The sequence below is a fragment of the Misgurnus anguillicaudatus genome, chromosome 19 (assembly GCF_027580225.2).
Source record: "Misgurnus anguillicaudatus chromosome 19, ASM2758022v2, whole genome shotgun sequence".
NCBI lineage: Eukaryota > Metazoa > Chordata > Actinopteri > Cypriniformes > Cobitidae > Misgurnus > Misgurnus anguillicaudatus.
Genome location: NC_073355.2, coordinates 34,762,338 through 34,789,941, shown reverse-complemented (window position 1 = coordinate 34,789,941; position 27,604 = coordinate 34,762,338). Strand labels below are relative to the sequence as shown.

Sequence of the window (27,604 nt, the reverse complement as noted above, 5' to 3'; positions counted from 1 at the left end):
AATTAAGTTAAATAATTTTTTTAACATATTTTAATACAAATCTTGCTATTTTTTTGTTTAAAAAAGTGTAAAATGTTTGGACATATCTGCTTTTACACTGTTTTGACCAGCAGGGGTCGCCAGCGTGTGTGGTGTTTCGAACTGCTTCGAAAAACTGAATCAATTTTCGAAGCAATTGGTTCAATTGATTCGAAGCTTCGAAAAGCTTCATTTCTCCCATCACTAATTACCTAAAGAAAGGTTCCTACCTATATTCTGTGAATTGTTACCAAAAAGTGACCCCTACTGGACACTTCTACATGACAATGTTTAAAGCTTACATAATGTTGCTTCATTATTATTCAACATATTATTTGCATACTTAAATCAAAAAGTACTAGTATCTATAAATTTCAGGATATCTTTGATCAAAAAAGTTGATACTAAAGAATAAGTACTAGTTTTATATTTTTCTTAACTAGTAAAGTATAATTTAATCAGTCACTATTGAAATAAGTACTAGTATCTAATGAAAAAGAACTAGTATCTAATGAATAAGCACTAGTATCTAATGTTTAAGTACTAGTATCTAATTATTAAGAACTAGTATCTAATCGAATAGATACTAGTAACTAAAAAATAAGAACTAGTACCTAAAAAATAGATACTAGTAAACAGAGGCGTCATGCCCATTCAAACAGAGGGGGCACCTGCCCCTTGGTTTTTTTGAGCCAATGGATTTTGCATCCAACCTCCAAATCAAATAAGCGTCCATTAATCTGTTATTTGACTTTTAATCTGTTTAATATGCACAATATTATACATTCTGTGCTGCATCGTTGTCATTTTTCGGAGATTTTCGCCGTTTTGATAGTGTTTTGATCATGTTACATTACTTTTATTCTGGCGGCAGCTGGCACTACAGTCAGCACAGTCGCAGACGTCATCAGCATCTGGGCGCGCTCACGAGCTCTCTGCTGTTGCTGGCTTGCTGCTGCATTTGGCTATCTGAGGAATTAAAACGTGTTAGAAACGCTCACAACATTTCCAAACCCCAGTACGGTAATGTGCAGTTAACCTCCTCTGTGTAGAAAATGTATGGTTTTAAATGTGACCGTCTCAACGTTATATTAGTAGAGATTCATCTTCTTGGCACAACGCCAGAGTTCACGCGGGCGCGGAATCTCACATGCTCACATATGAGGTAAAATTTAATGCAAAAATCTGTTCCTCTAATAATTTTATCTAAACATATTTTTTAAAATCATTATTGAACATTAAAATCAATCACGTGGCTATAGCTTATGTCATTTTCGTTGTTTATATACTTTATGGATTTAAAATTTCATTAATTTTATATGATAATGTAGTTGTTGTGCAAAATGCATTAATGACACAATTAAACAAGCCATTAAGACTTAAATAAAACATGCCGTTTCAGATGTAAATATGATGCAAATGTGTCATTATTCCGATTGAATAGTATTTGATATTAAAGTTAGTCATCACTCTTAATTTGGAGGTTTTTGCATGAAAGCAGGGGTTTTCAGATTGTTAGAAATGTAAGTGCCATGGAAAACACTGAACGCTCTATAATATTTCGTTTGATGTCTGTGTCATGCACACATTTCTGTGAGCTGTTGACACTGTGCCCCCTTAAAAAAAATTGGTGCATGACGCCCCTGCTAGTAAATGTAAATGAAAAAATGTTAAAACGGCTTGCCATAGGGAATATGCAATAGTTTTTACTCTTTTTGTTTTCATTTTTGTTTATAACCTTATAATTTTCAAAGAATTACTCAGAAACAAAGTTATATAAAATACAAGATAAAAAAACTTTAATTTTATATACATACATTGCAGGTGATTAAAATAATAATTTGAAATGTAAAGATTTTTACACATTATTTTGATAATGCAAGGAATAGACGGCAATGTAAATTAGATTGAGAACACTCTTAAAAATAAAAATGCTTTACAATGCCATTTCTGTCTAAATGGTTCTTCAAAGCACCTTTTAACATCTGAACAAAAAAGCTTCTTCAAAATATAAAAATGTATAGAGATATGGGTCTTTAAAGAACCTTTGGCTAGTTGTTTTTTTGAGAAACCAAAAAGGTTCTTCCATTGCATCGCTGTGAAGAACCTTTTAAGCACCTTTATTTTTAAGAGTGAATATGACTGACACTTAAAGGGATAGTTCACCCAAAAATTTTGTTTTAAGAAGATATTTTGTTAAATGATGGCAAGCACACAGTTGACAGTACCCACTGACTACCACAGTATTATTTTTTTTTCCTGTTTTCTTACAATCATTTATCAAAATAAATATAGAAAAATAAATAAACACATACAGGTTTAAAACAACATGAGGGTGAGTAAATGATGACAGAATGTTCAGTTTTGGGTGAACTATCCCTTTAAACATTAGATCTGCTTATTCAGGGTTATTTCTTAAAGAAGCAGCGTGTCATATTTTGTCAAAATACTTTGTCTGATACTGGTTTAATGTGCACAGAATTTAATAAATAAAGATGATTGTTTCAAAAACCAAAACATAATCTGGACAAAAATAAACGATTAAAAAGATTAAAACAAATCTATTGTGGAATGATTAAAACAAGTTTTACAGTGCAACAGTGACATGATAAAGTATAAAGCGATAAATCTCATTTCTTTCATACCGTCTATACAAACAAGAGTTTGTGAAAAAAGTCTTTAGTAAGTCATGATGAGAATGACATAACATCATAATGCAAAAGAAAGGAGTATATTATAGCATATTTTGGTTTAAAATTATACCAGAGATAAAAAGAGAAATGTTATTGGATAGAGAAGACTTTCTTAAACTCCCTGTCTATCAAATCCTTCAGTCTGGCCCCCATTTTGCCAAATTCATTGTCCTTTAAAAAAAAACACAAGAGAGAGAAGTAATGTAAATATAAAGCACAATGTAACTGCGTTTAAATAGCGTTGGTTGCTGATTTATTGAATACTGAAGTCCAGCAGTGAGTCTCACCCTGTTAAATGTCTTGCAGTTGCTAAAGATGAGCTGAATATCCGACACAAAGTCTCTAACAGTTTGATACTCCTTAGCTTCCAGCTTCAGCTTTATTTTGTCCAGCCACATGGGATGAGTTACAAACTCAGCATATCGCCGCACCTAAAGGTTGCATTCATTTTTTGAACATCAGGCATTGTATTCATGTTTTACAATTCTCATTAGACGAAGTGTGAAGGTTTTTGCTTACTGTTTTGCGGGGGTCCTTTACAAACACACGCTGGGCGTCCTCTCTGTACATATATAACAGCAGGTAGTCGCAGTACTAAAACAACACACCGTTAGATTGGTTTATGCATACGTAAATAAGAGATATTGCCATGTACGTAAAACATCAAGTCTATTTTAGGGCTATTAAGATTTTATTTTGATTTGTTACATTATTACGTGATAGTTAAGCACGTTAACCTTCCTATACACATAAATGTACAGCAAAAAAAAAACATCTGGATGCATTCTGGAGAGAAATAGGTGTGTGTTAAGTTACCAGTCTATACTGGGAGGACACTGGGAGGTTCAAAGCTTCTTCTTCAGTTATGTGACTGGAGTTACGCCACTGTTGATTGGTCCTCAGTACACAGAAAGTGCACATCCATTCTCTGTATATAAACACACACACATGCAGCAGAATACATATCACATACAGTGCAAATATAATGATGTCATTCATATAGAGCTTCTCTCTCTTTCTCTTACCCTGTTGAATCTTCGTTTACAGCTGGCAGGTGACATTGTGAATGAAAAGCTCGTGGACACTCATCACAGCACACCAGATCTCCATCAGAGCCACACTCATAACACACGTCATCATTTCTCTGTACTAACTGATCCCAGAACGACAAAATTAACATTGATTCATCATCTTAAAGTGTATTTTTCTTTTTCATGGGCAGTATAGTAGGAATCTAACATCCAGTTCATGGCTTGACAATAGGAGTGCCTGATGTACACAATTTTTATGTAATTAGGTATTAAAGGTGCAGCGTGTAATTTTAAGAAGGATCTCTTGACAGAAATGCAAAATAAAATACAAAACTATATTATCAGGGGTGTATAAAGATGAAGAAGTTATGTGTTTATTAACTTAGAACGAGACCTTTTTATCAACATACAAAGAGGGTCCCCTTACATGGAAGTCGCCATTTTGTGCCGCCATTTTTCTACAGAAGCCCTTAACGGACAAACTTTTTTACTAAGTTGTCTCCGACGATGACGTGTTTCTCTATGTGTTTCAAAAGCAAGGGGTGAGCAGTGGACTATGCTGTTGGTTGCAATTCGCAACCTCACCGCTAGATGACGCTAAAATTTACACACTGCACCTTTAAATCAATTTTAATATGCAATATAAAAGGAATAGACAGATGATTCTAAGCTTTAGAATGTAGTGCAATTTTTTTAGTAAAGTAAAGTACATTTCGTTCCCAGGACAAACACAAACACAAAAAGCACAGATGCTTGGAAAATTTACTTAAAATACTCAAGTAGTGTCTGCCTCTGGTTAAAAACTATATTGTTAGTTCATGTTAGTTACTGCATTTACAAATGTTAACAAACGCAACCTTATTGTAAAATGTTACCCTGACAGAAGTAAAACAAATAAAGTGATTGGAATAAAATACTTTAGCCCAGTTGCTTCAAATGAAAATGTTTTCAGGTAATAAATGAATCAGGTAAGTACAAAACTTTGATGATGTATTATGCGGCTGTTTACACTTGGCATTAACATGTGTTTTCGTCGATCGGATCACAAGTGGACGACGTTAATGCCAGGTGTAAACGGTGTTCAAAACGTTTTGAGCTCGTCCACTTTCGACCACTTTCAACCACATCCAGAGGTGGTCGAAACCACTTTCGATCGGATCGCTTTGGAGTTGCAAAACGCACATGTGGTTGAATGCGTTCGAACAGCCCACGACCGCCTTCTCTCCGCCCATTTATCTAATCTGAGGTATTAAATACAAGTTTTACGTCTTTTTTGACTTCTGGCGTGAACATTCGGTGAACAGCGCTATTTTTAGCCTTTCATTGATAAAACTAAGCGGCTGATCTCCGTAGTTTCGTTTTGAAAGCGTGTGAAAGTTGCGCGATCCTATTTCATCAATTGCGCTGAAAATTCTGAGAAAGCTCTTACATACTCATGTACAAAACACTGTGCAGCATGTTTACTTGCTAAACAAGCAGTGCACTCCGACATAATATTAGTTTGCGTCCATATAAACTCATAATTACTCCCGCTCAGGCTTGAATGACAGCAGAGAGACTCGCCCACCGTCTCACAGTCCACCCCCTCATAGTATTCAGCACAGAAGGGGTCGAAAGTGGACAAAAGAGACGGATTTAAATACCAGGTGTATACGTAATGTGTCTTTCTCGTCCACTTGTGATCCGATCGATGAAAACACATCTTTACCAAGTGTAAACAGCCCCTATTTCTTCATAAGTTATTAACATTTGTTTGTTATAAGTCATATGTCAGGTGTTAGTGATTTTTACCAGGTCATGTTCTTGATCACTGCATTTCTCACACTCACAAAGGAGTGAATGGATGCGCAGAATATCTTTCTGAAAATAAAAAAAACACATTTGTATTACTTACTGATGGTGTACCTTAAAGCCTGGGAATACTTTGCTTTTTTAATTGTATCCAAAGACCAGCATACCGCGCACATGACACAAAGTTTATCATCAGAAAAGTATGCGAGTACTGTGCTACTTTTGTATCTTTGCACATGCGAGTCAAATAAAGGTTACTTTGCAAGGCAGTGCATTCAACTGTACGAGTACGCTCACGAAGGCATAATAAACAATTTATACTTGGGCCTGAAAAGGAATTAGTATTTCATATATCTGCCAAAGGCTGCAAACGCATAAAATCCAATATTCTTCTATCCATTTCAGGCCTCATTCATATACATTTTATATAAGTTGGATACATGCATTCACATGCATTCGCGTCAGCAATCGGATATTGCCATCTCAAGACATTACAACAGCCAACTTTCTATTTAAGCAAAAGTTTAGAAAATTTTGACATAAATTTGTAAGCTGGGTACCTTCAATAAGAAGTTAAGAGTTTTGCCATGACACATTATGTCTCTTCTCCAGTTTGGATCAGTGAGTGTTGTCTCCTGTTTGACAAACTCTTCAGGAGTGAGCCAGCTTTCATCGGTACGTATACATTTCCCACGCAAACCTGTAACCCAGAAAAAATAATAAACACAGCTGGCTAAATGCACAGACATGATCAACCAATACAAAAATAATGGTGGAAGCAAACTGCTATTCTTTGTAACAAGATCATCTATGACAGTTAGTGCTGATGGCTGAAATAAACTTTGAAAGAGTTTTCTCACATTGTAACTCACAGGAATGTGGAGAGAGACATTTATCTGTGAGAAAACTCCTTTCTTATCTGTCCTTCCCCCACTTTAGTCTCCTTCATCAACCCCCTGCCTTCTGTTGTTGGTGTGACTTTCGTAGGGTCTTTCATGTCCCTTAACATTTGTGGCCTGATAATGTGTGAACTTTAAATGTCAGGGGCATTTACAACAATGCAAAACCTTTGAAAACAGGTTTCAAGGTGCAAGGTTCTGAAGATGATACTGTTAACATCTTTGTGTAAACTACAAAAAGATGAATTTGTGCCAACAGTGACATCACACATATGCGTATTACATGTCGAGACATCGTGTGACATCGACAGCTATTGGCCAAAATACAGCATTCTTTGCAGATTTGTGCAAACAGGGATTGTTTTGAAAATGCAAAGAAAAAACTTTTCTATTTTCAGTACATTGTTGTCATCTAAACATAGCGTTAGTTAAAGGGAACATTTCACAAGACTTTAAGATGTCAACTAAATCTGTGATTTCATATGTGAAATTTTAGCTCAAAATACCTCACAGATTTTTTTTTACAACATGTTGCCACTTTGTAGCTGTGAGCAAAAATTTGCTATTTTTGGTTGTGTCCTCTTAAAGGATTAGTCCATTTTCTTTGTCCATTTTTTAGGAAAACATTGCAGGATTTTTCTCATTTTAATGGACTTTAATAGACACCAACACTTAACACTCGAAACGATCCCAAACGAGGCATAAGGGTCTTATCTAGCAAAACGATTGTCATTTTTGACAAGAAAAATAAAAAATATGCACTTTTAAACCACAACTTCTCGTATATCTCCGGTCATGTCGCGCTGTAGCGAATTTTTTGCTCGAGTTGAATATCTTCAACTTGGGGAAGACGCGTTTGAGGCGAATAGGGCATGTTTTCACGGCAAACACGCCACCTATATCACGTCATTCGCATAGTCCCACGTAAGGACACGTCTGATGGCGTCTTTGCATTGACTTTATATGTAATCTACTCGCGCAAATCATTGAACTCGCATCTGTTGTGAACCCACAGTAAGTGAAATGTTTTCCCTGACTTTCACTGACTAAGAAGCTGAATTTCCATGACCTATGTTCGGATTCGTAAGTTTATAAAAATGTAGTTCAAATGCGTTAAATTAATAAACAGTGCAAATAAACAGCAGTTTAAATTAAAGCCAGATGAGACTTGGACCCAAAAACGGTATTGCTTACGTCACAAGTTAAGTGGATTACATTTTGTCAAATGGAAATTAAAATTTAAAACAACAATCAAAAATCCTTGATATTCTCGATATACTTGGGAAAAAAATAAAATTCCCTGACTTTAAATGTCTGGAAAATACCTTTTGAAATTCCATGATATTCCAGAAATTCCGTGGGAACCCTGTTTCAGGAATGACTACCAACGGGAGTGAAGCGTGGCGTTCACGTCATCCATCTTTCATCATTTACTGCAGTGAACGGTTACTCATTTATTCATAATTGTTGCTAGGACAACAAGAATTAGGAACGCCTCCTAACAACTTTATCGAAAGAGACGGGCGACACGCAGCGACAAAGTGTGCATGCAGGTAATGTGCATGCAGCATTGCAGACAATATACCCTACTGAAAAATCCAGCTAAGACCACCATAAGCTGGTAGGTGGTTTTAGCTGGTTTAAGGTGATTTACGTTGGTCCTCCCAGTTTGACAAAGCTGGTCATGCTGGTGGGCCAGCTGGTCTTCCAGCCTGACCAGCTAAGTCCAGCTAGACCAGCTTAAAACGTGACTAAAACACAGCTAGACCAGCTTGCTACACCAGCAAAACCAGCTTCCTACACCAGCAAAACCAGCTAAAACCAGGCTGGAGACGAGCTAAAACCAGCTTGTGCTGGTCTTAGCTGGATTTTTCAGTAGGGTATTGCTCTCCTAGACAAAGGCTTTTGTTTTTATAATCTTTAAACTAATTAAACTGGCATTTAACTTGTTAAACAATACTGAAGCATCATTAGACTAATGAACTATATTGGTGAAAGAATTTAATTTTGCAATAATTATTAAAAATGAAAACACAGTTTCTTGTTGCATAAAACAGTGGATAACCAAGCAAACCATAATTAACTGTGTAGTTAACCATCTGGTTTTGCCTTAAGGCAAACATGACATGAAGTTACTTGCTCGCTTTAACAACATAAAATGCCCAATTTATGAATCATCAAAATTGACGGTTTGTGGGTCATAGCTTGTGCATAACAAACATTACGAGTTTGGAAAATATTGGGTGTGTCAACCTCTAGAAGTGTTTAAAATACTTCTACAGAAATCTGCATATACTGAATAATTACCTGATGCAAACCGATACTTGTGTAGAGTCCCACTAAGTGAAACACAGGTGACTGGCAAAGAGGGAGTCTGAAAAACAGAAAGATCTTCCATATCTTCTTCCTCTTCTTCCTCTACTCGCTCTCTGAACTCCATTCCTCCTTGCTCTTCGAAATCCTCAGCGTCTCTTTCCTCTTCTGTCCCAAGGCTGGTTTCACTAGAGTCTTATGAAACAAAACATGGCGTTCAGACAGGCAAACGCACAGCAGATAGCGTGTGTACACAAAGCGTTTGGTTTCCGTTACTCACTCGTGCTGGAGTTGTCTGCTGAGCTGTCAGAAAGCCGCACTGGTGTGGTCTGCAGGAAGAAGCAGTTATTAACCACAAGAATGTCAAAATCAAATCATACAAAAACAAACTGAGGATGCAAAAGCAGGTACGTTTAAGACACATGTACGTTTTCTTCTCTCAATCGGTGGACACTGAAGATGCCCCTCCTAAGAAGAGAGATAGAGAAAAAGAGAGATAGAGAAAAAGAGAGATAGAGAAGTAAAGTAAAAGAAAGAGAGAGGAATTATGAGGTATTTTTGATTTTGATAAGATTCTGAAATAGAGTAGTTGTGAACAGCATATCTGATACAAATAAATCGACTACAGAATGATGCGAAGAAGACAGACTTTCAAAAAATGGTACAAAAGATTGATGGTACTTTTTAAAAAGGTCCTTATATATATGCATAAATTTGGTACCAATATGTACATTTGAGGTACAAATACGCACTCTTTAAGTAAAAATATATATATTTTTGAAAGAGTACCGCCCCAATAACAGCTTTTGTGCTGTTTTCTGAAAGTGCAGATGATAGAGTATATGGTTATGTTATATTTGCATCTACAGTATATGGGCCTATATTTACCTCAATGAGTTTCTTAAGTGGTGTTTTCATGCAACGAATACTGTGTTTCCAGTTTTTGCACCTTTCTTTCCCTCCAAACTGCTCAAAACCAGATGGACTGAACCAGCGTTTCTGTGCAAAAATGCACTTCTCCCCTAAAGAACATACATAGACGTAACAGTCAAAGGGTGTTTTTTCACATATTCGTGTTTACACAAACGTTTCTCCTCCTTATCCTTTGCATTTTTTTTTTACACCAGCTGATGTAGCAAAACACACCGCATCTACACTAAATCATCTGTGCATAAAAGATAAAAGAATAAAATAAAGCATGTTGTTATGCATTTGCTATATAGGGATAATGTACAGGCAGACGGTTGTTATCACAAAAATAAGCCCCGACGGTGTGATCAGGCTATAACCGACCGGATGACAGTAAACTGACGCGAAGCTTTCTGTTTTAAGGTAAGACAAGACGTTCGAATGTCACTAACACACTATTTGATTTAATAATTTGTAAATATTATGTAATTTTGTGAAATATTAAACTGTATGTGTCAAAATGATTTACAGCATCTGGGTTACGGTGTGGTATTAGTTTTGGGCGTTTGTTATCTAGAAATAACAAACCTGTACACTAAATGTCCTGATTGGCCAATCAGAATCAAGCATTGCAATGAGCCATGTAATAAATACTTTTAAGTGACTTATCTAATAGTTAGGCTACAGGAACTTGTTATGAGTCAGACTAACTAGAATAAAAACTCGATTGTAAACCTTTGGCCAGCTTGTCCCGATGAAGGTTACCCTCTTGTGTGCCACAGGTTACAGGCAGCTGAGTTTTATAAATAGGCCACTTCCAAATCTCTTGACTGTCTCCTTTCTTTACAGGAGATGCTGTAAAAAAAACACATGGGTCATGATGTGAGTATTTGGCAGAAACTAAAAAAAAACACATACAGAACAAGAATAGTGAGGAACTATGTGATAACTTTGGACTTCTTTAGTTCAGAGACTTACAGAAGGAGAGTTTCTTGCTTAATTTCTTCCGCGCCGGCTTGGAGGAAGATGAAGGACCTGGACCATCACTATCCTCACCACTTGCATCATCTACCTTTCTCTTTTTGTCTTTCTTCGCTTTCTCCTGCTTTCCTTCATTCTTCTCAGTCTCAGGTGATCCTTCAGCATAAGAGGGTTTCTCATAGAATTTGAAGCTTCCTACGTCAATCAAAACATACTGCATATGAATGCAAAGTAACAGCAAAACAACTTCACAATCTAAAATCTTGGAAGTTAGTTATAAGCCATATATAATATGTATAACACTGATATTAAAAGGACACTACACTTTTTTAAAAAAATATGCTAATTTTCCAGCTCCCCTAGAGTAAAACATTTGATTTTTATAGTTTTGAAATCCATTAAGCCAATCTCCGGGTTTGGCGTTACCACTTTTAGCATAGCTTAGCATAATCCATTGAATCTGATTAGACCATTAGCATTGCGCTAAACATAACCAAAGAGTTTCGATATTTTTCCTATTTAAAACTTGACTCTTCTGTAGTTACATAAGACTGACAGAAAATTAAAAAATGTTATTTTCTAGGCCGATTTTCTAGAAATAATAATCAAGGACTTTGCTGCAGTACCATGCCTCCAGCAGGTGCAATGATATTACGCAGTGCCCGAAAATAGTCCCCTGCTATTGAAAGTTACCAAGGGGACTATTTTCGGGCGCTGCGTACTATAATTGCACCTCATGCAGCCATGTTACTGCACCAAAGTCCTTGATTATTACACTGGAATGAGAGTATAGTTCCTAGTCATACCTGGCTAGAAAACTGCAACTTTTAATTTTCTGTCGGTCTTAGTATACGATGTAACTACAGAAGAGTCAAGTTTTAAATAGGAAAATCATCCAAACTCTTTGGTAATTTTTGAGCACGATGCTAATGGTCTAATCAGATTCAATGGATTGTGCTAAGCTACGCTAAAAGTGGTACCGCCAAATCTGGAGATCGGCTGAATGGATTCCAAAACGATAAAAATCAAATGTTTATCTCTAGCGGAGCTGTAAAACGAGCCTATTTTGAAAAAAAGTGGAGTGTCTCTTTAATTTTGCATTTTAAAACACATACTCTATGACATATGTACATACAGCCCATTCCCATTTCTATTATGCATCCCTTCGACCAGTGTTCGAATTATGTCAAAGATTTAGGGGGTTCCCTAGCCCCCCTTTGTTGCAGTTTGAGTTCAAAGCTAGTGGTAAGGGGTAGAAATGGGATTGGGCTTAGATATTAAAACGGCCATAAAAAATGACATACCGTCCGTCAGGCTGTTTTTGAGCAGGCGTAGTGTGGGGTACTGCTGCAAAATGTGGTCTTTAAACACACATCCCCAGAACTGATGCATATGATTAGGATTCTCTTTCTCAAGACACTCCAAAACCTCATAGACACCCTTCTGCTTTTGTTCACGAGAGCGCATCGTTTTTAACTTCTACAGGAGGAAAAACATCATGACACTATAACCTAGCACTGAATTTAGATTGTAATGCTTAAGTATGACGTGACACAACGACAAAGTATCACAACAGAAACGGTATCAATGAGTTCAGTATTCATTCAGCAACATATTTACATTTCAATGAATACAATAAGAATGAAAAAGAGGTTAACCTAGAATATTACGTCAACAGTGCTTAATTATATATTTAATGAACAAGTTCACTTTATAAAGTGTGTTTATGCACTGCTATACTTTATAGACATATGCCTTTACAGGTAATTTTGTTGAGAGAGAGAGAGAGAGAGCTCATACCTTATAAAGTTTCTCAGGAAGGAGGTCGTAATCCCGAAGCTGGGTGAGGAAAGTGTGCGGCTGATCAATGCAGGACATTTCCGTTTTCTTGCGACGGAAAAACAATAACAAATCTTCATTTGTTAGAAAGTCTAACGGGTCCATTAGTGCGCTGACTCCCATTAAACCTGCGACATGACATTACTTTAATAACTTCACAAACACACGCGTGCCAATTCATTACACAGCAAATACTACAACTAAAACACGCTGTAATACATTTAACGTTAACCATTACATAAACATTATTATGCAAAGTGTCCTGCCGTGAATTGAAAGTATTAATTTACCAACTTTGTGTCTTTTCGAGCCCAAGAAGTAATACTTACAACGTGTACAGATGCTCTGGTGCTGTTTGCCTGCTTTCAAAACAATATCGTGATATTAAACTCATGCGTACCTGTCAAAAAGTGAACTGTCTTCAAATATTTGTATGTCTCTGTGTCTGACACCGCATTACCGAAACGCTTCTCTCCAAATCTCCCGCCAGTATACGATACTGTAGCTATGCATGTAGGAGGACTAGTACAGAAGGAAGTGATGTAGAGAAAGTAAAAGAAACACAGCAGGATCGCGGTTCTGGCTAGAATGGATACAGCTACGGACAAATCTCGCGAGATGTGGCGTTCTGGCTAGATAGGTTACAGCTACGGCCTAAATCCCGTTAAATGCCTGGTTTATGGATAGGTTTGGGGGTATGATTATGATGATGAAAACAGAAGCGCTATATTTTGGCCGTAACTGTATACCTTTTAGCCACAACCCAGGACCGCCCACACTAAAACCAAATAAGAATAAAGTCTGCTGCAAATATGCTTTTGTCCAACAGAGGGCGCAGAACAACCATAATAAAACACGAGACTAGACCCTTACTAGATTACTTAAAATTACTAAGGATTTTTATAATAATTAAGTTCGCGCACACCAAATGGAAATTGCTTAAAATATGGGGGGAAAAAAACATAAAAATATTCACAAAAAATGTCCCAATGCAATGAATGAATGAATCAAAAAACTTTAGTCGCAAGACAGCTGCAAATACATCAGGCCCCAGGGGAAAACATTTACAGGCACCCTTTCCTCTATTCCTTACCTTCCAAAATATTCTTAAAAGGTGATTTACGGTCGTTTTAGATTCAGATTATATAATGGTTAAGCTAGTTTTGTTTTTACACATATAACTAATAATGCTGCTATAAATAAACACTACAAACTGTAATATGTCATGGTTGAACCCATAAATGGGAAAGTTAAAACTGGGCAATATCATTCATCGTGTCACACCATGGGCCATGCTTTTAAATATTGGACACAAAAAATAGCATTTGGCAAGATATCTGACAGATGTATGTGGGCTCAATAATATATGCACATTTAACACATTCTGGCATTACTTGTATGAGAACACAATCCTGCATTGTTGTTTGAGGCTAAATCTCTCCGTGTGCACGGAAATACAAACTTTTTATTTGTATTTCAATGCACTCTAGGTTTCTATGTCTAGTTATATCGTTCTTCCAGTCCATAAAGGAAATATAGCCTATCATAAAGACCAAACCTGTGACATCATGTACTGTAATGACCTCAACACAAAGTGACCTGCTGTCAGAAATTCTGGATTAAGACGACGTACTGTACGCACACAGCAGCAATGTTTTATATCTAAGAAGAATCTTTACATAACATAAAGCAGTTACAGATACAGACCAAAGAAACCTGTTTTTATGCACAGGCCATCTGTCACAAGAAAGTTTGACATGCCTTTATCCACAGAGCTCGTGCGATCTATCACATAATTTATTCAGTTTGCTCACTAGTGTATATTGAGAGGCTGGTCTCTGGTGTAAAATGATTTACTTGAGGCTTTTAATGTCCTCACAGAAACAACAAACGTGCATACGGTATACCCCAAAGCACAAACAACACAGATTATAAGGATAATTTTACAGTAAGTAATATTGTGCATGTCTGAAGGAATCAAACTCTTAACATTTTTGCAGTATACAGCACAATTACTGTGTAGTATGCAAATATGAATGAAATAACAGAATGACTTACAGGAACACATGTTTTAAGTATAGTGTGCTATACTATATGAGTAGACACAGTTTACAACCTTGAATTGAAGTAAAACAGTAGTGATTATTATGGAAGCCCAGTTCCGCCACATAAAACTGTGCTTCAATAAATCATATTTATAAGAAAACAAGTCATAAATATAAGATATTAAATTATAACAGCAAATGTGTACTCATAACCTTGAAGTTTTTATTTCATTATTTTAATCAATTATCTCATTATAATATAGCTCTATAATATAACAAAGCAGGATAGGCTTAATACGTTCTGCTAAAATTGTGGTTCAAGCGCTGTATGTTCACTGCATGTGATGCATCTACTCTAAAATAAGGCCACACACAAATTAAACATGCAACATAAAGAGGTCACTTGACAACAATGTAGCATACTGCTTTTTAATTATTTAAAGTGCATGTTGAATAGATACAAAACATTTAAAAAATTATACTATTTATTGTAATAATATTTTGTATATTCATAATAAGTATATCTTATATGTTTTGACTGCATTACTTGATTTTAGTCAATTAATACGTAATACATACAGTCAGTTTTGGGGGTAACACATTACAAGTAACGTGCATTACGTAATTATATTACTTTTCTGAAGTAACAAGTAACGCATTACATATGCGTTAAACGTACACGCCCAGATTTTGGGCATCCAGCCCATTCACCGTATCCCCCAGAGTTAGATAAGTCCATACATACCCCTCCCAATACCTCCGCCCAAGTAGCAGTGCTTCGTCTCCTGAGAATATAGTTCCCAGTGTGTATACTGTTAAAAGATGGCTGTGTCTCATATCACCTTGTTATTTGTACACGGTGTTACTATACAAATCACAACACATAAATAGCATTATTTTGTCAGTTATTGGAAGCAGTTTGCTAGCTGGAGCCATTCACTTCCAGACTTTGTGCTAAACTAAGCTAGCGGGGGCTGCGTCAGACAGAGTTACAGTACGCACAGAGATGAGAAAGGTATGCATGGACCCACCCAACTCTGGGGGACACGGTGAACAAGCCAAACTCCCAAAATCTGGGCGTGTTCCTCTAATATTAGAGTTACTTTTTTTAAAGTAATGCGAGCAACTTTTCGCTTTATCTAATTTAATTTAAAAACAACACAACGTATTGAATTAAACTGAACGTAGTCACACAGAATTACGCACTATATGCGTGCGCACGTGAGCGAGAACAGTTTTGAGTCCGAAACTGAGATGGCAGGCCAGAGCTTGATTTTTTTGCGATGGAAATGTGCAATTTCTGAATGCAGAACTTCTCAGTCATAAAAACATGTATAAGGTCTGAACGAGATCAAGCCTCAGTCAAGTAAGAAAAAGTAACGCAAAAGTAACAGAAGCATTACTTTCCATGAAAAGTAACTAAGTAACGCAATTAGTTACTTTTTTGGCAAGTTACTTAATATTGTAATGCATTACTTTTAAAAGTAACTTTCCCCAACACTGCATACAATAACCAGTGTGGATTTTGAGTTTTAAAGAAAGGGCTTTATACTAGACATGTAATTTGACCATTAAACTATTAAACATATTTTATTTGATGCTTGATCAAGAGTAAATAGATCTTCAATTTAATTTTCATTTTTTAACCTGAAATTTGAAAAGTACAGTGCAAGTTTACAGTTTTATAAATCGAATCCTGCATGCACAACCTCTATAGAAAGGGCAAAAAACTCCAAAATAGCTTACACTGCAATTTCAAATAGTTTAACGTGCTATTTTCTAAATATAGTAAGCAGTATATTATATGCAGTAAGCAATACTGCATCCTGTGCAGAATGCTAAAATTACATTCTGTTAGAGCCAGCGGTGTTATATTATGTATGCAAGTAAACAAATCAGAAAACTAAATGGCTCATTAAAATTAATTAAATAGTGACGGATGAATCTGTTCTGTAAACCCAATGTTAATGCATAACATTAACTTCAATTCTAGTACTTTAAGTGAAGGTCTGTCTAACTCGCAAATACACAGGACCATCCTGTTTATTAATACTGTATGTGTCACGAGGCTAGACGTCAAGCTTAGAAACAGACTGTATTAAATATTTACAACTCTTCCTTTTCATACCCTTCAGCTTGTGCATTACCTTACCTAATTATTTTCTCATTCCACGACCTTCCTTCTTGGCTCATAGACTGTTGGTTTGTCATTTGGAGTTAAAAGGGAACTGCTGCAGTAAACAGCATTAAAGGTGATGTAATCTTGTGTGTGTGCTATTCGAGGCATCAACCAGCTCTCATGTATGACAATCATTCATGTATGAAATCTTATACTTGTACAAATAAAAGACTATATCTCCATACATAAAGGAGGGAACAGTGTGGGGGAGACACTGTTTGTGCACTCACTCACTTTCAATTAATATTTTATTCGACCCCTGAGAGAAAAACAGAGGGAAAATAAATTCTTAAAGAAACCACTGCTATCCTGAACACCTCTATAATATAATAAAAACTATAATCGGAAACATAAATCAGTTAAAGGGTTTTATGCATGAATCACGCACTTTGACTATTTTCGCCTAAAATAAAATATTAAGGTCATAAATATGTAATAAACACCAGAAAACAAGTCATTTCTGGGCCCCAAGCTATCGCTCTGCAATTGTAGAGAAATGTTTGTTACACTGGGACATAGACAAATGTGCAGTACCATTAGATAAGGCTGGTCAGATACCCTTTTTGGGTCAAGAATGGCAACTTCAGTACCAGATCGGTCTCTTTCCATGGCTAAAGGCAGAACTATATTCAATTTTTTACACGTACGCTAGGGTCCATGTTCAGTGCACGTGATGCATTTTTTGTGATCAGAAGAGGATTTTTGAAACCTGCGTACATTGTTTGGGGTTGTGCAAACCTACGTGTACAGAGTAGTATAGGTCACGAGAGGTATTGCAATTTGTTGCAATGCACGTGTTGAACATTTCTGAGTCAAATGAATGATGATTTGCAAGGCCATGCATACTGTACGTTCGCAAGACTATGGCCAGGGCTTACAGCTAGGGTTGCAATAAATTCCTTAAAGGACAAGTTCGGTATTCAACACCCAAAGCCCTGCTTTCAGATTGTTTATGATGAAATAGAACGGTTTTGACTGAAATTTCGACAATAGAACGGTTTTGACTGAAATTTCGACATATGCGGCTGCCCCGAGAATTTTCGGGTGTTTGTGTTTCACCTCCCACCTCTACAATGGCTGTATAGGTGCACTGGAACAATCCTTCCTAAAATGCATTAAACTTTCGTTTAAAAAGACGTGAAACTCACCGAGTGGTCAGGGGTGTTCACTGGTATGCTCACACAAAAATCGCTGCAAAATACACATTCCAACAGGTTTTATCATAGTTTTTGCCAACTCCATTGACTTGTATTAAATGTGCTGTGAGGTACGGTATTACTCCGCGCCGGGAACTTTGTTTGTATTCATGCAATTGGCAAAGTCGGATTATCGCCACCAACTGGACTGGAGTGTTTATTATTCAAGCTCTCAATGGAAGAATGTACGGGTGTGAGGCGTTTGGAAAAATAGGTCCACAAGTTAACAACGAATGCTAAAACACCTGTTTGAATGCGTCTTTTGCAGCGATTTTTGTGTGAGCATATCAGTGAACACCCCTGACCACTCGGTGAGTTTCATGTCTTTGTAAACGAAAGTTTAATGCATTTTAGAAAGGATTGTTCCAGTGCACCTATAAACCCATTGTAAAGGTAGGAGGTGAACACAAACACCCGAAAACTCTCGAGGCAGCCGCATATGTCGAAATTTCAGTCAAAACCGTTCTATTTCACCATAAAAAAACAGGGCTTTAAGTGTAAAATACCGAACTTGTCCTTTAAAGAGCACCTATTTCAAAACGTTATTTTGTGTATTTGGTATAATACAATGTGTTTGCGTGTTTTATGGTTCAAAAAACACATTACTTTCCACATACCGTAAATTTTTGTAGCTTCAGATTTCACTCTCTTCCTGAAATGCACGGATATGAACAGCTCTGTCCCTGATTGGTCAGCTAATCTGTATGTTGTGATTGGCCTGAATACCTCTGATGTCAGCCAGAAATGTGACGCTCCATACCATGTTTGAAAGATTCGGTTGCTAACAAGAGTTAAATTACAGGTTGCGAGTCAAAGCGGGAGAAATCATGATAATGTCGGTCTTGTCTACGTCAACAATCCCATGAAGTAAACTGTTGCCTACAATCCGTGCATTTATTGTAGTCCAAGAAAAGAGATTTACGTTGGAGACGATAACTCGCATCATCGTTTACTTTGCGCTATGTACCTTTTGCATATCATTAACATGTAGTAATACACACTTACACACCAAAGGAAATTTAAAATGTGAATCGGACAATAGGTGCTCTTAAGACCTCTATATTGCATTCAATCAAATGGCCATTCAGGAGTATTGGATGAAACAAAGGACGACACTCTACATTCATTCAAACATAAAATGGACACAAAACTATAATGTTCACTCAATACATGCAGGACAATGCCAAACATTTTTTAAACATAAAGTGGACACAAAATGTAAATGTTCACACAATACATGCAGGACAATGCCAAACATTTTTTAAAAAGTAATTTGAGAAGTAAAAATGCATGTTGCACAGTTTAAATACGGAACTACATACGTAAACGAGATGCTCACATTGAAGGTTAAGTGGGTCACATTTTGTGGGCCCCTTCTGATATCAACAGCCAATCACAACCTTGCAACACAAGTCCACCACCAAAATGCAATTTTCACCCTATCTGAAAGGAATAAAGGACCCTTTCAACAGATATTCTTTGTTTCCCCCCAGAGACTAAAACAAATCGACCTCAAATTCTGGATCTTCCTTGTAGAGAGACAATAAAAGTAACACCAAGTTCTCAGTCTCCAGCCTGTATGGTTAGCAATAAACTAAAATTGAGTCTCCCTCAGAGACTATAACACTCCATGTTTCTGGCGCGTGCACTCAGATACAGATCAACAATGTTCTTGAGTCTCAGTGTATGTCTTCCATCCTCATCAAACATTCACTTTGAGTTACCATCATCTATGGTTTATTATATTGCCTATACAAAAAATAACAGTTTCTTTGTGAATTTATTTATTTTACATTCACCAATCAGCTTCTGTATTTGAGATCAGATCAGCATGTGTAGACATAACAGACGGACTGCAAAGGAGATGAAATACCCAAGCAGGGAATGAAAATCTGTATTCATCCCTCTCATAAGCCTCTCGCCTGCCATCATACACATTTAAACACACACAGAGTTATGTAATGATTGTAATCCCCCTGCCACTTTTCTGAACATTCATGATCTGCAGTACAAATCACTATACATATTCCTTCATCTCTGTTCTCCCATCAATCACTTTACACCTCCCTCATTTTTCACCAACTCCTCCTTTCGTAGGAATATTTTATCCGGTCCTGTTTGACAAATTTATTTTATCCCTAACATTGATTTCTGATTCCATCTGTTCTTCTCTTGTATTTGTTTTACTTTAATTTACTGTAACATCAGGCGTGCAGTTTTCCCTCATGTAGATTCAAAGATCTTGCCTGATTCAGATATTTGCCTTGCATTGTCTTTCCTGCTGTGCCTCTCTGCGGTGTGTTCCTGGTCAGCAGAATGTCAGGCAGCTCTTGCGCTACCCCAGAGAGAACCAAGCTGTTAATGAGAAGATAGAGCCAGACACACACAACACTGATCTGGGCTCAGTATCTGAAATACAGAGAGGGAGAGGAACACAGAAACAGACAGAAGAGACTGGGATATGTGTTATAAACACATCATGTATTGGCAGGAACCCACCATGGAAAGAGAAACAAATCGAACGGATAAGGATGGATTGATGGACAACTATAAGCAAAAGATGAAAACATAAACCTAAGAGCATGTAGGTGATTGTTGGATTTAGAACTGTAATAACATCTGTCGGACAAAGATTATTTGACATTTAAACACGTGTGACTCTGTGAAATTTAAGGTTAAAATCTCATAATCTAATTTTGCGATTAGGAGCATAAAAGTTTGATTTGAATCATTGATTTCAATCTTTGACATGACCTTACTCAGTCAATATTAGATATAAAGGTTTAAAGAATGTTCTTTACATTATGTAGGGTGATTTTAAAACATTAAAGGTGCAGTGTGTACATTTTAGGAGGATCTATTGACAGAAATGCAATATAATATGCATAACTATATTTTCAGTGGTGTATAAAAACCTTACGGGATCATCTTTTATGTGTTTTTTTTAACCTCTAGATAGATAGATCATTAGAGAGAAGGCACTCTGAGCTCCATTTTCCAGGTTTCAAAATTATTTTAAGTAAATAATTAAAAAAGTTAGAGAGGCTGAAGTACTTTGAAACTTTTCTTGCATAACATCTTTTTTATTACTAAAAAAACTTAATGATAAATATGTGTGTGAAACCTAGAAATGCAATGATCCCAAAGCCACAAGTCTAAAAAAGTTATGTTTCACGTTTGAGGTCAACAGGCCCAAAAATTTGGTTCTCGCAAGGGTTTTTGTAAGACTAGTGCCTTTCTAAGTGCCAGCAGCCCCAAAATAAAAGTCTTTTGTTTACATGCATACACGTTCGTTCTTATTATTATTTATCCTTATGTTGGCATATAAAATGCAGTTTCCACACCAGAAAATAAAACATCACACAAAGATCGTTGGATTCGTTATCTAATTGGCTACACATTCTGTCTCAATATTTTCCATGAAGTCATTGGAGGAACAAGCGAGTCAGATTTTGGTTATTATGTATTATACTCCTGCCTACTTTTAGAAACAAAGTTTTGACCGCGGGTTTATTATTTTAATAGAACCTAAAGTGTAATCTCATGTACAGTGTTACGGCATAAATAGTCCTCAGATTGTATATTATATTCTATTGCCAGACGTTCATGCGAAATCTGATGTAAACAACAGACTATATATGAAGAGTTTCGTTGCAAAATGAGATAAATCCATTTTTTTAATTTTTTGTCAAAACATGTTTAATATTAAGTTATCAGGTTATTATTTTGTTTTATGGTGCTACTTAGCTGTATTTTATGTTTAAGTTATGAAGGTTTAAATCAAAACAAACCAACTGCAGTTGAATTAAAATTAATTGAAATGCACAACCAAAAAACGCGATTTCTGAACAATTAAAAAAACAGTGGTTATCTCGTTTTGCAACGAAACTCTTCATATCTATATTTCATGGATTATACGCATTTGTGGACAAAAGGATGTATTCTATTAGACGGTTTTTATGGGTTATTCACACATCTGAAACAGACTGGATTCGACTCGCGATTGTTATATCAACACAAAGGTAAGAAGTCACGTTCATATTTTGCATGTTTGTCATCTGGACTTCTGTCACAAAATATACATTTATGATGCTAGAGCATAGAGACCATAAACCTTTTAAACGATGTATAGTAATGTTAATATTATTAATGTTTGTAGACAGTAGGTTATATAGATATTGATAGCAGCGTTAAAAAAACTGACATCATCCCGCCCACGAATGAGTGCGTGTCGAGAGGTTAAACTGATCTACAGAGCGCGTTTCGTTACTGTTGTCTCAGACAATTACATGTTTGTCCCATAGCAGCTACCGTAGCTTCTCTATTTGCTTTAAAAGGGAGGGGTAACCTGTGGACCACTGGTTGTGATCCTCAATCTCACCACAAGATGACCCTAAAATCTACACACTGCACCTTTAAATCTAAAACTACCTTAGCTTGTTTTCAAAGGAATAATCACATATGAACTAAAAACTTAATACATCGAATGTAAAATGCAAAATCATAAATTAACTGACATTTGGTCAATTGTTTTATAAAAAATAAATTAAGAAGTGATTTAATTTTATATTAATAGGCTTTAAAGCATGACAGGTTTAGACTGAAAAAAAATTCACATTTTGAATCTGCTAAATCGAAATTAAAGTTTATTTCAAAGAGAGCAATTATTGCACAGTGTTGACATTAAAAGTATTTAAAAAGTGAATAAAAGATCAGAATAAAATTATTAAGGGTCATACAATTTCAGGCCCCCTAACAAATTCAGCATTACTAGAACATGAGGAATTGAATATTCTGATAAAGTCTATCAGCATTTCACTATATCTTGTTTTTGGTTCAAGATGCACACACACCAGTATTATTTTTGTATGGTTTGTTTGTAAACACAACCTAAATGTTCTAATATAACTAAGGGGATGGTCCATGGCTGAATTGGGGATGACCTGTGGTTACTCAAATGATCATATCTGCACCATAACATGACATTAAAGAGCACCTATTGTCCGATTCATGTTTCATAATTTCCTTTAGTGTGTAAGTGTGTATTAGTACATGTTTACGATATGCAAAAGATACATACCCTAGTGTAAAAGATAATGCGAGTTATCATTTCCAATGTAAATGTCTATTCTTGGACTACAACGAACACACGGATTGTAGGCAACAGTTTACTTCCTGGGATTGGTGATGTAGACAAGACCAACATTATCATTATATAACTCCTCCTGCTTTGTCTCACAGCCAGTAAGTTAACTCCTGTTAGCATTGCATTGTGACCGAATCTTTCTAACATGGTAAGGAGCGTCAAATTTCCGGCTGACGTCAGAGGTAGTCAAGCCAATAACAACGTACAGATTAGCTGGCCAATCAGGGACACAGAGCTTCTCAAATCCATGTGTTTCAGGAAGAAAGTGAAATCTGGAGCTACAAAAATGTACGTTATGTGGAAAATAATGTGTTTTTTAACCATAAACCACGCAAACACATTGTATTATACCAAATACACAAAATAACGTTGTTTTTAAGCAATGAAATGGGTGCTCTTTAACTGTGGTGTCTGATATTATGCAAAACCTATTTGCTAATGCTAATGCTATTATAATGAAGATAAGCTTACTGTTCTGAATGATGTCTCAGAGTTACTATTATCATCATTGGATGTCTGTGATTTCAAGTATAGATTTGGCAAGTCACGGATTACAAAACCCACATGTAGTATTCTAGACTATAAAAGATTTATTTCCTTTATATCATGTGTTTATGTCAAATAGGATGGGGAGATATATTTTATACAGTATATAAAACAAACTTTCTCAGACAAAAATTTCAAAGGACCGGGGTTAGCTGTAAAACAGTCAGTAGTGTAAATTGGGATTTTTACATTCATATTAAATTAAAAAAGGACAAAAATAATGCAAGTCTGTAAACACATTTCCTTTCAGAATACTGTGCATGATCATGTCCATGTCATAACATTAAAATTAAAGCCTGAAGATTAAAACCTGAGGAAAAATGCATACATACCTAGGAATTTGTATCCCTCCTCACACATCATTTCACACACACATCAAGTCAAACAGGGCTGCATAGTAAAGACAAGTCTGTGGGTACAAATATCTCACAGTGCCAACTGTGTGGCCAAGAGGTGACATCAGGAACATTTCCAAACACACACGGCCAGACTTCCCCCGAAGAACATGTACAGCAGGTTCTTGACTTCGTGGGACACCTCGAACCCAAAACCTTCACCAATGACCACATGCCACGAATTCCCAAACTTCTTATCCATGGACTCCTTTATCATCTTGGCAGCACTCTGAATAAAGAGGGTGTGAAAAAGAGACAGAGCGGAAGATGAAAGCATGTAGGCTAGTAGAACAGTCCAGATGGCCAGACTATGAGTGTGTGAACCGTACTGACTATTCAACACACTTCACCCCACCTGTGTGACCTGGGAAGCACATTTATCTGACATAACCCAATCTTATACTTGCATGCACCTGACTCACTCTCGTTGTTGGTGGCAAATTTCTCACAGGCTGTCACGCAGAGCTCCATGGTTTCCACTCGCATCTCTTCCGGCATGTCTGTGTGCTGCATGCAAAACCAACAGTAAACACTGATTATATCTTATACGTGATAGATGAAGACCTTTGAAGTATCATATTTTGAAAAGAAAAGCGAGCGGTTTGAGTGATCTAGTGCAGACAAACAGACACATTCATAACTGATTATTTGTATGTAGGTCACAGCTACACCCACCCTTATGAGAGGAAAGCTGTGCACTCTTTTGTAGTCCGCTTCATCTTTTTTACCATCTACTGTTTCAGCCATCCTTTCCTTTTACCTAAATAATAAAAGACAGAAAGAGGATAATTTTTGATACTTAAAGTTTTGGGTTAGAGAATAAAAGCACATATTTATTTTGTCCATCATGTATAAAATCACCTGTTCATATTGTCTTACTATACTTGCAATGTTATTGCACAGTGCACAGTGTATGCATGAAGCCAACGCATCTAACTAGTGCTTTAATAAACGGTAGCTATGATTAAGTTTAACTAAACATAATAATAATAATAATAAATCACTGAGAAAAAAATAAGTCTTTGCAAGACATTGGAAACTCTAAGCAAAGCAGATTACACAATATAAAAACAAATTATACAACAAACACGTTTTAGTCGTTTAATACATTATTAACTAAATGTAAAGACAGTGGAAGTTAAATATAACCAAATAAACACGTGTAGGACAAGTGTTTGTTTTTAGCATCACTGTGCTAATGTTAGCTTACTGAGCAATTCCGGGTCGTCTTGCATTTAAATCGCCTTCAAAACAGAGACATGGATAGAAAAAGAGAATAAAATACTACAGACATGAATTTAAACCTGCGAAACAATGTAAGTTTTAATTTAATCACCGTTTTGTCGCGTTGTGAACAGATACTGTCCTCTTCAAATGTTGTCATGGAGACGCTACTGCCCTGGCAGCCTCCGACTCACGTGACCTCGTTATTTCCGCCTTGCATTTATCGCAGCCTGGGATTCAAAAGAATTTCATTAATCTGTTAATGGTGACTGACAATAATTTTACCCTCTTTCTCTCCTTTTTTCTGTCTTTCGTACATTTTAAGTTGTAAATATAATTATTTGTAACCTTTTTAAACTGTTATGTTTACAGGTTTGTAACATAAACAAAGTTTTTCTTCCAATGCAACATGAATCTATTTCTTTGAATTAAAATATATGGAGGGCTAAATATATATTTTTTAATGCTTTAAAATTTAATTATTTTTAACAAAACAATTTTGTAAACATTTTCCAAAATATTTTAGCAAATATATATTTTGGCCATTTTTTTGTTTGTTTGTTTATCTATCTATCTATCTATCTATCTATCTATCTATCTATCTATCTATCTATCTATCTATCTATCTATCTATCTATCTATCTATCTATCTATCTATCTATCTATCTATCTATCTATCTATCTATCTTTCTATCTATCTATTTCTTTGAATTAAAATATATGGAGGGCTAAATATATTTTTTTAATGCTTTAAAATTTATTTATTTTTAACAAAACAATTTTGTAAACATTTTCCAAAATATTTTAGCAAATATATATTTTGGCCATTTTTTTGTTTGTTTGTTTATCTATCTATCTATCTATCTATCTATCTATCTATCTATCTATCTATCTATCTATCTATCTATCTATCTATCTATCTATCTATCTATCTATCTATCTATCTATCTATCTATCTATCTATCTTTCTATCTATCTATTTCTTTGAATTAAAATATATGGAGGGCTAAATATATTTTTTTAATGCTTTAAAATTTATTTATTTTTAACAAAACAATTTTGTAAACATTTTCCAAAATATTTTAGCAAATATATATTTTGGCCATTTTTTGTTTGTTTGTTTATCTATCTATCTATCTATCTATCTATCTATCTATCTATCTATCTATCTATCTATCTATCTATCTATCTATCTATCTATCTATCTATCTATCTATCTATCTATCTATCTATCTATCTATCTATCTATCTATCTATCTATCTATCTATCTATCTATCTATCTATCTATCTATCTATCTATCTATCTATCTATCTATCTATCTTTCTTTCTTTCTTTCTTTCTTTCTTCATATGCATTCACAAAACATGAGAATAAGTATTTTTGTGTGAAAATAAGGTCAGCCAAGGTACGGCAAAAAATAAATTTCTCTGACCGAAAACATATTTAAAATATGCTAAATACATTTCGTAGAAGGTAACGTAATGCTCAATTGAATATATTTTTACATTTGAAAATATATTTAGTCATATATCAACATATATTTCAAAATGCAAGCAATACATTTCTACTTTTACATACCATATGGCAAAAATGTATTCTTTGCCAAAATATATTTTAAATATATGCAAATACAAGTTAATTTTATAAAGTACATTTGAAGTTGTAAATATATTTATTTGTAACCTTTTATGTTTACAGGTTTGTAACATAAACAAAGTTTTTCTTCCAATGCGACATGAATCTATTTCTTTGAATTAGGGCTAAATATATTTTTAATGCTTTAAAATGTATTTATTTTTAACAAAACAATTTTGTAAACATTTTATATATCAAATATATATTTTGGCCATTTTTTGTTTGTTTGTTTGTCTTTTGTATATTTTGAAATATATTTAAAAATATATTTTTGACATATGGGAATAAAGACAGACCCTTACAAAAATAACCATGTTTTTGTGGTAAAAGTGTAGTAACCATGTCTTTTTGTGTATTGATTGCTATTAGCAAAACCATGTTTAAATACACTAACCATGGTTTAACTATGGTTCTAGAAAAAACATGGTTATTTTGTGGTTACCATGGTTTTTTTACAGTAACCATGTTTTTACTGTAGTAAAATCATGGTTAATGTTCATAAGGGTCTGTCTGTCTGTCTGTCTAAATGCCTTTCTTTCCTTCTTTCTTTCTTTCTTATCTATCTATCTATCTATCTATCTATCTATCTATCTATCTATCTATCTATCTATCTATCTATCTATCTATCTATCTATCTATCTATCTATCTATCTATCTATCTATCTATCTATCATCTATCTATCTTTCTTTCTTTCTTTCTTTCTTTCTTTCTTTATATGCATTCACAAAACATGAGAAGAAGTATTTTTGTGTGAAAATAAG

The 27,604-nt window shown here is 35.4% G+C and overlaps 2 protein-coding genes across 5 annotated transcripts; both read right to left on the bottom strand.

Annotated features, from left to right (window-relative positions):
- Positions 1 to 1,819: 1,819 nt before the first annotated feature.
- Positions 1,820 to 13,097, bottom strand: LOC129436443 (uncharacterized). 3 transcript variants are annotated; one of them, XM_055194581.2, is made up of 16 exons: positions 12,804 to 13,097; positions 12,436 to 12,602; positions 11,940 to 12,114; positions 10,633 to 10,830; positions 10,390 to 10,509; positions 9,634 to 9,767; positions 9,157 to 9,213; positions 9,026 to 9,074; positions 8,740 to 8,940; positions 6,094 to 6,233; positions 5,534 to 5,602; positions 3,737 to 3,864; positions 3,528 to 3,639; positions 3,231 to 3,305; positions 2,999 to 3,142; positions 1,821 to 2,882 (listed from the first exon to the last, which is right to left on the bottom strand). In XM_055194581.2, the coding sequence occupies exons 2-16, from the start codon at positions 12,595 to 12,597 to the stop codon at positions 2,802 to 2,804; spliced, it is 1,845 nt and encodes a 614-aa protein (XP_055050556.2). In that variant the 5' UTR covers positions 12,598 to 12,602; positions 12,804 to 13,097; the 3' UTR covers positions 1,821 to 2,801. The 3 variants fall into 3 exon arrangements, with proteins under 3 accessions (XP_055050557.2, XP_055050556.2, XP_055050555.2); XM_055194580.2 differs by having other exon boundaries at positions 12,875 to 13,097; XM_055194582.2 differs by lacking the exon at positions 9,157 to 9,213 and having other exon boundaries at positions 1,820 to 2,882; positions 12,875 to 13,097.
- Positions 13,098 to 23,607: 10,510 nt separating this feature from the next.
- On the bottom strand, positions 23,608 to 25,432 carry dnal4a (dynein, axonemal, light chain 4a). Of its 2 annotated transcripts, none has more exons than XM_073857544.1 (4): positions 25,318 to 25,432; positions 24,657 to 24,741; positions 24,407 to 24,488; positions 23,608 to 24,212 (listed from the first exon to the last, which is right to left on the bottom strand). In XM_073857544.1, the coding sequence occupies exons 2-4, from the start codon at positions 24,726 to 24,728 to the stop codon at positions 24,046 to 24,048; spliced, it is 321 nt and encodes a 106-aa protein (XP_073713645.1). In that variant the 5' UTR covers positions 24,729 to 24,741; positions 25,318 to 25,432; the 3' UTR covers positions 23,608 to 24,045. The 2 variants fall into 2 exon arrangements, with proteins under 2 accessions (XP_073713645.1, XP_073713647.1); XM_073857546.1 differs by lacking the exon at positions 25,318 to 25,432 and adding an exon at positions 25,192 to 25,313.
- Between the last annotated feature and the right edge of the window lie 2,172 nt (positions 25,433 to 27,604).